The 12,456-nt window shown below is 42.1% G+C and overlaps 1 protein-coding gene across 1 annotated transcript in view; it reads left to right on the top strand.

The window, feature by feature from the left end:
- eipr1 (EARP complex and GARP complex interacting protein 1) overlaps nucleotides 1-12,456 on the top strand; it is a 74,818-nt gene that overhangs the window by 5,663 nt on the left and 56,699 nt on the right. The window contains exons 3-4 of the mRNA XM_059354066.1: nucleotides 3,852-3,984; nucleotides 7,310-7,466. Coding sequence (XP_059210049.1) covers nucleotides 3,852-3,984; nucleotides 7,310-7,466 — 290 coding nt within the window. The remainder of the gene's footprint in view (nucleotides 1-3,851; nucleotides 3,985-7,309; nucleotides 7,467-12,456) is intronic.

Below are 12,456 nucleotides of genomic sequence, written 5' to 3'. Positions count from 1 at the left end.
TTTACCTTTAAGATTTTGTTTGAAGATGTATTGTATGACCTATTTTGTTTGGAGCATATGTGCGACTGATATTATAGCCCATGTTTACCAAGCAACTAATTGTAATAAAGCACAAGAAGATACAAAACCACCATTTGATCAGATTTTTTATGGAGGCACAGTGCTATGAGCTCTGTGGCTCTGCTTGTTTTTGTTTTGCTGCATTTTTTAAATCTGAGGGTGGAATTCAGCTGAATATTTTTTCTTCATTTACATCATAGGAAGACTATGATTCACTCCAACACTCTAACATCTCTACAAAAAACAATTATCAGCCCATCGAGCAAAATGTGATGTGCAAAGAACCTGCAGCATTGTGTTAGTGTCAAATGGATTGCTGTTAATAGTTTGTGATATCTCAGCTTTCATTTTTAATACTGTTTGTTCCTAACTTAAGTTGTTCACTAAGTTGAAAACAAACAAAATTTAAACCCATGTTGTTATGCTGTAAAAACTATACTTTCCTGACCTGTGCTTTGTTTTCTGATGTTATAATGTCAAAGAGCATTCGAAGATGTAGAATCCAAAAGGGAGCATTATGCATCTTTTAGGTTATGTTCTTTGAAATGACCCTACATTTGAATCGCAGGTTCAGTCAGTGCAGTCCGTTTTATTCATGAAGCTCATTGTCTTTTCCACTCTGCATAAGTTTGCCGGCCAACAGCGGTTGGCTCAGTTCATCTGAAGTTTGATCTTGCAATGTGAAAAATGTTTTTTCGATGGGCATTTCAGCGCTGATAGCTTCTGCTGTATCCATAAGACTGCTGGCCTCTCCACCTCCCATTAAGCATAATGCAGGGTGGAAATGTCTCTCTTAACTCGCAGAGCACCTCTCAAATCCCTCAGAGACCAATAGCTGGAATGACAAATAGGAGGGCACGTCGGCATGGCATTTAAGGCTGCTAACGAGATAAAGCGCCTGAGCTTGGCACCTCTCACCCGCTTGCTACTCCTCCGCCCCACTTACTGTCATCTGTGCGGCTAAAGAGCTTTAGCGGAGAGGCCCCTGAAGTGAGGGCCACGAGCCAGCTTGGCTTTATCCCTCCCTTACCCCCTCTTCCCAATCTCCCTCCTCTCCCCTTCCCTGCCTCGATTCCTCCCACCATCGACACATAATTAAAAGCGCTGGGCTGGGTGCCCAAGTGGCTGAAGGCTATGAGTCACTCCCCAAGCCTGGAAGAATGAGGGATAAATCACCTGGGGGAGGAGGACTGGAACTTCTTTCTCCCCTCACACCTGGGTTCATTCAGGGGGACCCTATTACCAGGCCCTCCAATTACCCTGTCCCGCCAGCCTGAATTTATTTGTACCGCTCCCCCACCACCATAAAATTATAACTTTGCGTAATAATTTTTTGCTCGGTGCAGCCCAACCCAAGGTTAATAGCCGCCTAGCTGACTTTGAGGAGGCTGAAGGATGCTGCCGCTACCATGCTCCTCTCCTCCTCCTCCTCACACCTCCCTCTCCCCCTTCATCCTCTTTTTTCAGCCTGTAAAAGAAGTACCGGGAAGGGGAGTGGAAGTGCCTAGCAGGAGTTATTGTCCAGTGCAACCCCATTAACGTTCCCCCAAGGTGCTGTAAGTGTCTCTCTTATGGGAGAAAGCGCCATTAATTGTCTGATCAAACCTTGAGACCCTCACTGTTTTACTGCATTGTAGGCCCTGAACTGCATTCAATCCAGGGCCCTCATAGAATAGATTTCCATCTAATAAAAAGAACTCACTAAGGAGGAGTTTCTATTAACTTCTTATGGATAAAAGTTTAGCTTGTTTGTTGAACTTGTGTGCTCAAAAGTCCACACAGGTGTTGATGTGTTTTCAAGTACAGCCCAGACTTAGCATTACAAGTCAAAAGAAACTATTTCAAAGTGATTTAGTGCTTTATGACATATAGAAGGTTAGTAGTTGTAACTGTTTATAGGATCTTGGTGTGCATTCTTAAATGTTAAGTACAGTGCTAAACAAAAGCATCTGTGCAAGACCTTTGTCTAAGTCATATACAGTCTAAAATGATATCAAAATCTAACTGTCCGATCAAGGATCAATAAAAAAAGAGTAAGAATTTCAGAAAGCATTTGATTTCTGATTCCCTATCTGACTCTTTAAATAGCATTGAGACCAGCTCTATCATAGCCTTTTTGTAATAACCCGTATGTAATAGGGGTTGGCCATGTTTAACTGATTGGTATATGACAATTTCCACATAAAACATTGCAATTGGCATTAGACAGCCCTGGGGCAACATTTTAAAGGTGTATATGTGTGCATGCATACATACATACATTACCTTGTGAAAAACTTGTATTGGTTTTTGCATAAAGTTAATAAATTGCTGGTTTACAGCATAACAAACACACTCTATATCGTTTTTGTGGTTTGAATGTATGTTGTGTTTAAAATAAATGGAAAAGTGAGGTAATGATTGGAGTTTTTACTATTTTTTTAACATAGTCTTATTATAACATATATTCTTACCATTGACCTACTCAAACCCATATAATACACTTCATTTTATAAAGTGATTAAATTAATATTGAGCAGAATTTAGTTAAGAGTATTGGTCCAGAGGGGGGTTGGGAAATGTCTTCATGGCTAAAGGTATAATTTCAACTGCTCGAACTGCAATGATGCATTTCAGATTTCCCAAAAAGCTTTTAAATCACAATATTGTGCTCAGTTGACGATGACATTGTACATTGGCCCACTGGTTTGTGGACTCTGATTAAGAAGACTCAAGTTCAGCATTTAGCCATCACCATCTTCTTTGATGGTGATGGCTAAGTGACTAAAATGTTACAGTTTACTTTAAAGTGAAAACTGTTAAAAGGCAAAACTTGCAAGACAATCCAAACCCTGCTTTATCTTCTATTTTACTCTAAATGGGACCATATTTACAAAATGAACGCCATTTTGAGAGAATGAGAATAAGAATGTTTACTGAGGTAATTAATCAAGTGACACAAACATCTGCAGGATTGAGATTTTGGTGTCCATTTGTGTTTCTGTGTTCAACTGCACTTTAAAGGAATTGTTTGGCATTTTGGGAAATATGGCTATTCAACACGTAAATTGCCTCGTTACCTGGTTGCATTCTCAAATATGTTTCACCGTAGACCAAGAGGCATTTGGGAATTAGTCTGCCGATGCCCGGCTACATGTGAACACCACAGTGAATGTGCAAACAAAGTTACATTGTTCTTGTACAGCAGGAAGGAAATGTTTTTTTTTACATTGTTGCTGCCCTTCTCATGACTGGCATACTCCTAATTGCTAAGTTACACACTGTGCAAATAAAAACTAGACCTGTGAAATTAGAGCAGACTTAAAACACACAATTAAATAGAACGCATTAGAGCCCTCATCCCCAGAACCTTTCAGCAGGGCAATTTGCCTTAAAAAAGAAAGGAAAAAGAAAGATGAGATGAGTTTTATTGATTTCTTTTTTGTTGTACCTTTTCCTCTGACTCCTTCAACATGTCATATGCACAGCTCCCATGAATCCAACGTGGCTTCTAAATGTCTAAATCATCGCTTAAAAGGCCAAATTCAAGATGAAAAGTCTTCAGCCGTGTGAAGTTGACTGGGAGGAAAAAGAACCAAAGAGATGCCTGCCTTGAAATAACGTTTATCGTTATATTAAAAAGAAGAACCTTCTTCTTTTTTCAGGGGAATCAGAGGAGTGAGTGGAGCTTTGAACTGCAGCTGCTGTGTGTGTGTGTGTGTGTGTGTGTGTGTGGAGGGAGGTGCATATAGTGTTATAACTGAGCTTCTTCCTCAACACAACTCTGCTCTCCCTTTCTGCTTTTCTTCCAGATCCACATCATTGACTTTGATGATGAGAATAACATCATTAATAAGAATGTCCTTCTGCACCAAGCTGGGGAGATATGGCACATTGGCGCCAGTCCTGCAGATAAGGCTGTGCTTACCACCTGCTATAACAAAAGTGAGTCCTACTGTTTCCTTCTGTCTCTGTCTCCATTCACTGCCTCTTTATGCATCATTTCTCTCTTCATTCTTTCTATTTTTTTCTGTCTTTGCCCCCTTTTCGCATATACATACCCCATCTAATGACCTCATGCAGTTTCGTTGAGAATCATAGCATGTAATCATTTTTTAACAGCTGATCAATAACAGCCAGTCTGTCTTTAAAAGTCAGACCGCAGCAACATGATGAACCACATGAAGGATAAGAGCAGCAGGCTGGAAAGTCACTGTCAGGCAGGAGGAAATCTTGATGAAGGTCACATGCATATCATCTGCCATTTTATATAAGGTTTGCTTCTAATTGTATACCTTCACAAAGGTTTTATTTGTTACATTTACACAGAAATGTACATAAAGCTAAAAATAAGATCCGGTGCAATAGTTAAAACGAAAGTAGTAAAATATGTTATAGCCTTTGCAATTTGGACCAGTTTAGATCAGACATTTTGATATATGACATTACCTTTGACATATATATTTCAACAGTGACCCAGTGGTTGGATAAAGAAGAACCAGCTACAAGCACCAATGTCTAGTTTAACAATCATGTTTTATAACCCCCATAATTCTCCCAGATTGTAACAGATTTATCATATTTTTTCCACATGGTTTAACACGTTTTTGAGGCTGATACTGGAGTCAATATTTAAGTTTCAACAAACACTGTAATCAACTGTAGTCAAGTTTATTTAGCACAAAAACAATAACCTATATGATGACGACACTGTCTTAAATATCTCAGCATTTTTGCACACCCTCCATGAATCCAAGAATCGCCATCTTAATGTGGTGGAAGGGTTTGTGTGACCCTGGGAGCTGTGTTGTTGTGGGAAGTAGCTCCTCGTAGGTTTTCCCAATGCTTGAAAGTGGTCCCAGGGGTGGGGAAAGACCAACAGTGATTCACTGACCCTATTTTAATTAATTGGCCAGAGAGGAGTTGTTCTACCTCATCTAGTAAACAGGAAGGCAGGTTCCCCTTCTAGAGCCAGACCTGGGAGGTCAGGCCTTGACCCATGGGGCTTGGTCGGATACAGCCTGAAAAATCTATATAGAGCTGCCAACCTGCAGGCCCACTGCTTGTAGGGATAGGCACTGGGGTCAGGAGCATTGTTAGCCAGGTAGTAAGCAAGGGTGAGAACATATAGGTGTGCTGACCCATGGCATTGCAGACTGGAATGTCACCTCCTGGGCAGGGAAGGAGCTGGTGCTGGAAGTGGAGTGGTACTGAAGGATAGGGATATTTAGTATAGCTTAGCTTAGCTGTAACTGAAGTGTTAAAACTATTATTTGTTTGAAAACTTCAGTGTCTTTGCAGATGAGTGCTCAATGAACATTTACAGTTAAGTTCCCTTATTTGGCTATAGGTTAAGAGACCACATCCTGACAACTTTTCCTGAAAATCAGTTAGAACTAGGTCAAGGGGGAGCTTTCTCAGTTGAAACATACACACAGACCTTACAAGGACGTAAGAAGCATACACACATACATGACACCATTGATTTGAAAAGACATAAACCACAAGGTGCCAGGATGGGTTGGCTACTGTGACAACATTCGAAATTGACCAATTGCGAAAAAGTTCATTTTGACGTAGAGCACCGATTCTGAAACCAAACTCCAGGAAAGGGTCTGCACTCTCGCCTTACCCAGAGTTGCACAGGGTGTGAGGTGCCAGGCATGTGTGGGGATATTCAGCCGCAGTTTCTCAGAGGTAGCCTCTTCAGTTGTTTATGCTTATGCACCAAATGAAGCACTGCGTTTGTTCAGGCGGAATATCCATGTCCTGCCCGCCAAACGACTATCAGCTGATCATAATCAAGACGGCCCTTTTTAACCGTTCTGCTTCTCACATCCACTCAGCTGCTAGACATCGCTGCATTAAAGCTTCCTCCACCACCTCAACCTCCACCTGCATTAGTCAGCACAACTTTATATTCTAGGATGTTTGTTGTTATGTCTGCAAGATGTCAGTATTTTTACATGTATATTCAGGTTCTGTATGTCCCACTGGAGATTAAATGTTTGCACTCTCAGCAGGATATGTGACATGCTGCACAGATCCTGCTGAGAGCTCTCTCTAAGAGCAGAACCAATACTGCCAAATACAACTCAAACAAACCATTCTGGAAATAAATGGTTAAATCTATGACGAGAGTATTCCTGACTGAAACAGCAGTTAGCAGTACCTGCTGGGTGGCATCCTGGAACTTCCTGCTTAGTTGGAACTAAAACCTGCAGCCCTGCTGGCGGTTTCACGGATCTGTTTAACACCTCTGTGTTAGAGGTTTTCTGGGCACATGAACAGGCTGGGGAGATTATATATCCTGCCTGGCCTGGGAGTGCCTTTGGGATTTCCCATGAAGAGCTGGAAAATGTTTCTGAATAAAGGGACATCGAGTATACTTTGCTTTGCAGTAGTCACTGTCTCTGTGATGATGCCCCCCCCCCAACTACCTTCCACCACTCTCCTCCCTTGCTCCCTCTCTTTTTCCCATCTGTCACTCGCTCTCTGTCAGCTGAGTCCTACATGCTTGAATTCACAGGCTGACAGCCACTCTGGACCAGGCGGAAGCTCAGAAGGCCTACTATGCACTGCTGCTCACGCCACACACTCACACACACAAAATATATAAGTATAAACACAGGCGGTCATATAGAGCTTTCATACCGCCTCCCATCGGCACTCCCATATGTGAGCAAGAAAAGGCTTTTGTTCAAGATGATTGCTTGCCCACTTACTCCAAGTGCAAGGTTGTCTAAAACCACTCAAGAGTCTGTGGACTTGCACCACGTTGCTTTTTAATTTGACAAATAGGCCAGACGCCAGTGTTTCTTAGCCCAGTGCCTGCCCACACACTGTCAATATCTACACCAAAAAGAAATTAGGCTCTTTGCTCTCTTTTATTCTCTCTGTCTCTTCCTGCTCTCTCTCTCTGTCTCTCTCTCTCTGTAAATGTGTGTGTGTGTGTGTGTGTGTGTGTGTGTGATTGGTTATGCCCTCCAGCCTTCAACTTTTAGTCCAATTACTGTATCAATTCTACATTTTCTCCACTGGTTCCAATTAGCAGCTCTAGCTCTGGTGTAGATGTGCCAAAATGACTCATTTGTGATGTGGATTTGGGGGAAAGTGTATCCACGTCATTGCATTAGCGCCTGTCCACCACACACACACACACACACACACACACACACACACACACACACACACACACACACACACACACACACACACACACTGTACTCTAACAATCTGTAAATGACTGTGTGTCTGTGTCCCCCCTCAGCCAGTGACAGCAGGGTGGTGTCCTGTGCGGCAGTATGGCGGATGCCCTCTGACTGGGAGACAGGAAGTCATGAGTCACCTGATGACTCCGCCCACAACCCCCAAACCCTGGAGCTGCTCTGTCACCTAGACGACAGCGCCCACTGCAACGCTGCCTGGTAGGTGTTGCTGGGGAAAAGCACAAGTGGCGCAAGTGCAATTATTCTTTTGATCCACAATTATCTTCTGTGAATATTTGTAAGATCAGAAGCGTTAGAAGCTCAAGGGGGAAGACGGCTCATAGCTTGACTTTGATTTGTATTCAAACCTCTCTTTCTAATGTCTGAAATAAACTTGACATGTGTTTTGAAACGTGAATAGTTATTCCAGATGAAGTTATATATTAGTTATACCATAGACTGTATATAATTAATGGATGTGTTTACCATGACGTCACCAATTAATTTGTGTACTGCCCATTTGAAGCATCAAGTTTGACGAAGCTGTCACCATCTTGCTTTTCGTCCATTGCCATCTTTGCTTTTTGATACGAGGAGAGACCATATTTGGACTGGTAGACATGTGGACAGGTGTATCTTAAAATAAACTCTTAACGCTAAAACAAAATGTATGTTACTTACTGGAAACACTGAACAGCCGACTCCTTCAAGTTTCTTTTAGTACAACCGAACGCTGAACAAGACAATTTTAAATGGCCAAAATGTTCAAATAAACTTTCATGAACTGAAAACGCATGAGGAAATGGTCAAAGTTCTGAGACGAAAACACGGACAACGACAAACAAGTTCCTGGCTGTTTACATATACACAGTGCCGTGGATATGCATTGTTTTGCTTCTATTCTGATCCTCATGTTAGCTACCATTATTTACACAATTAACATCATATTGTCTTGAAGAAGACTTAACCATAAGACCATAATGTTGCCACAAGAATTCTTTCTGAGGTAATGAATCAAGTGAGAAGTCGTCTCATTTTGTATTGAGATAGATAGGACCAGAGTTCTTTTGCAACCACCGTCGGTGACCCCTGCTGACATTTCCGGGTTTGCTTCATTGCTCAGAGCTGGAGGTTGCCATCTGAGTTATACAATAATATTGAGTTTTTATTATTTGTGCTAATGTATCACAGTATTTGTCTTTATCTCCCAACGTCTGGTTATCCCACTTAGTGATCATCGTAACACGAAGCAGGGGTTTCCAGCCTCTTTTGCTCGTTACTCCTTAATACAGATGTCAACTTGCAACAACAGAGAACCATGTGTTGTGTGTTGTTCAAGTACTTTCCTCTATTATTTTTCATTTGATACTTTGCTACACTTTATTGTGACGTTATAATACTGCAAATATACACTCTGAACTTGAGTTTTGACTGAATGATGACAAGCTTTCCTGTTACATCCTTGTCGTTTACACAGCCTTTACACTTTAAAATATATAAAATATCGACCACCTCGGCAAGTGGTTTGCATGATCTGATCAAAATGCGTGTTGGACCCTGTTTACTCTTGTATACAGCGTTAACCACTTGTGATCCGATCACCCAATACATATTTTAAAACCAAGTGTAAATGGGATCAGTGACACAAAAGCAAAAGATACACAAAATAGATTATTAGATAATTGAAATTATTGGCAGTGTAAATAAGACTGATGACTAGGACCAAAAGCTGTTTCAATGCCTTGATTCATTAATCTCATAGAGTCGGGCGATTTGTTGTTTTAGTTGTTGTTTAGTTGCTTAGAAACTACAGTTCTATACTAAAACTGAAATAGCCCACACTCCACACCATTCCTGTCCTCCCCTCTTCTTTTCTTTCTCTTATCTCCGTCTCTTTCCCTGCATCTTTCCTCCATATGAGTGTTTTTTTTTTTTGGCTCAGACTATTGACTGGCCCACATCTCAGATTGTAGTCTCGGCTCGACCCTTTTGTCTTACAGTCGGAGCCCCTGTGCACAATGCCTCGCCATAACTCACGCCTATGAGAATGAAAATCAATGGTCATTCCCCTTTTTAGTCCGCTGTTCATCGGCTGCCTCATGATTGCTATCATTTTTAGAGGCGCCAATCAGTTAGCACGATGCATTCTGTAGCAGGTGTCTGCGAGGGGGAGATAAAGATGGAATGGGAGTGAGGAAGACGGAGAGAGAAAGAGAGAAAGATGGAGAGAAGAACAAGAAAGAAAAGATTGTATTATTGCAACTTGGTGTGTGTTTTGTGCTTGTGCTTTGTATGTGTGTGGGTGCACCCATGTGTACTGCGTGTGCGTGTCAGAGGGCAGGTCAAGCAAGGCTGCTGGGTAAAGATTGATGGCTTTGGGCTGCACCATCTTAACACCACGAGAGCTGTAACCCTCACAAGGGCATCACAGTGTGTGTGCGTGTGCGTGTATCTGTGTGTGTGCATTTGGTGCTGTGAAGCCTGTAGCCTATGCTGTTCACTATTGGCTCCCCTAGATGGATGGCTTTGGTCTGCTGCCCACCTTCTCCATCTCTCTATGACACACACACACACACACAGACACACACACACACACTTATCCCCACTTTGATAATACTGCCACTTGCACCAGTCTGTGTATGTGTGCAGTGTGTGTAAGTAGACAAAGAGTAAAGAGATTGGAGTTTGCACTCTTATGAAGCTTTTGTGTGTGTGTGTGTGTGTGTGTGTGTGTGTGTGTGTGTGTGTGTGTGTGTGTGTGTGTGTTTGCTCACCTGCCCATGTGTGTTTGCGTCCACTGTAGCGTGGCTGTCTACGTGTAGCCTGCATCCTTCATGTGTGTGTTATCCGGTAGCTGGTGTCTCTCCACTCCCACTAACAATAACACTTTCTCCTTCCTCCAAATCCCCTCATTGTTTGGGTGGGCAAACATTTGAGCCTCTGTCCTGTTGTGAAGCGTGCTTTGAATGAAAATATCAGCAACCCCACCCCATACAAAGCTAGAGAAAAGTCATGTTTTTTGCTGCTTATGTGTGCACCGTGGCTCTGTTTTTTCTCTTCTTCTTCTTCTTCTTCTCCTCACACTTGGTTTTAATTGGGTCGAGCAAACCATTCCCATGGTGCCATTTGAGCCAATCAGGGCCCTAGGAGGGAAAGAGCAAGAGGCAACAAGGTTTCTAAAGTGGGTGTGACAGGAGGGGGTAGGAGGTGTTTGAGGATGTGATTGTGTATGTTTGTGCACACAAGCATGAATGCATGTATTATTGTGTGATTATTTTGAGTGAATCAATCAAAGCCTTGCACTCTGAAGTCTGGCTATATATAAGTCGAGCCTCTTTTATCTGGTTGTGCTGCTTTTTGTCATGCCCAAGTGTGTTTATTAGTGTGTAGGCTGATTTATAAGTATGATTGTCACTGTGAGGGTCCCCCAGTTCCAATCAATTGTACCCCACTAATGGGCTCTCGTGCACACTTTCAGCTGCGTGCATGTGTGCGAGAGATCCAGTCTTTTTAACGTCCTCATGAAACACCATGCTAGTCTTGACATGCCTCCTGTGTGAGCCAATCGCAAGTGAACCACTGTAAGTACAGGTGTGAATGCACTCATTGGGACACATTGAGGAGATCTGATCAATAAGACCACATTCAAAGATATAGATGTTATTGTCTAACAGTCTGTAATTCATTAAACATAACTACATTTACGTTTTTTTAGGATTTTAATACAGACGTTCCTACAATCTTTTGTTGGTTGTGTTAGCTATTTGTCTACTTGGTTTTTATTGGCATTTACTGCAGGGCAGAGAGATATGAATCCAAGTGGTCACTGAAGACGGATTCTTTTTCCAGGTGGGGACAGATGCACTTAGAGCTGTCCACTTGTGATCGGATCACCCCGGACACATGTTATCACCAGGAGTGAATAGGCTCCATGTTGCAGGCATTGCACTAAAGTTTATGGTGCTGGTGGTTTATCCTTCAAGGCCAAAAAAATGTAGGCAGGCCCATTCATTTCAATTTTGCCTATTATTTCTAACTTTAATAACACAATTTCAGTTGTCATTTTAACCGGCAAAAGTGACATTTCTAAATTGCTCTTTACTAATGAAAAGGAACAAGGAGATCTGGGTATTTTGCCAACCAGAAACTGGTCTTGTGTTGAAGCCTGTTCCTTTTCACCCTTGGGTTGAGGTTAAACTCTCGGAACACACCTTGTTGTATTTAGCTACAAGGTTAGGCCATAAATAGACAAACTGGTGGGCAGGCAGCCCTCGACAGAACTCGGCTCCAATGTGGAACACAACTCCTTATTGTCGCAAGTTAAATTAATTGGTGAGATCTGTGAATGTGGTAACATCTCTACAACAAGCTTTGACCTGCTTACTGTTGTGTGTGTTTGGGTGCACTTACTTAGTTTGACTTAGTTTGACTTAGTTTGACTTAGTTTGGCTTAGTTTGGCTTGAGTGAATAAAAAAAACAAAAAAAAAACCACAGTACCGCTGGATATGATCTATACAGCTGTGGAGAAGGGCTCATTCGACCGGGACACCAATTCTGCTATTCTCACTGTTCTCCCTAAACCAAATAAGGATCCCTCCCTCTGTGGCAATTACAGACCCCTGTCACTTTTGGATTCAGAAATAAAAATATATGCTAAAGTCCTGGCTTCACGGATTGAGACACTCATGACCAAATTAGTACATCACAACCAGACTGGGTTTATAAAAACGCGCCACGCAGCTGATAACTTGCGTAGACTTCTCCACTCAATCTATTTTTCTAAGGATATTGAGACCCCATGTGCTGTTCTATCATTAGATGCCGAAAAAGCCTTTGATAGACTCGAATGGAACTATCTCTGGCTGGTCTTGGAAGCTTTTGGTCTTGGTAATAACTACATTAAGATGATTAAGGCACTCTACTCTAATCCTTCAGCTATGGTCTTTTCGGGCAACATGTATTCCTCCTCCTTCCCAGTATCAAGAGGCTCCCGCCAAGGCTGCCCTCTATCCCCTCTTTTGTTCGCTCTCTCCCTTGAACCCCTGGCACAAACGATTAGGCGGCACCCTTCTCTCTCTCCCATATCCTTCTGTAATACTTCACATCATATATCATTATTCGCAGACGACATTCTATTATACGTAAATAATGCGCCAGCGTGTATTCCGATAGTGTTAGAGGTGTTTGAGGAATTTAGCTCCATCTCCG

This window comes from Centropristis striata, chromosome 16 (genome assembly GCF_030273125.1).
Source record: "Centropristis striata isolate RG_2023a ecotype Rhode Island chromosome 16, C.striata_1.0, whole genome shotgun sequence".
Lineage (NCBI taxonomy): Eukaryota > Metazoa > Chordata > Actinopteri > Perciformes > Serranidae > Centropristis > Centropristis striata.
Note: the sequence above shows the minus strand (reverse complement) of the source record. Positions and strands in the feature narration are given on the sequence as shown.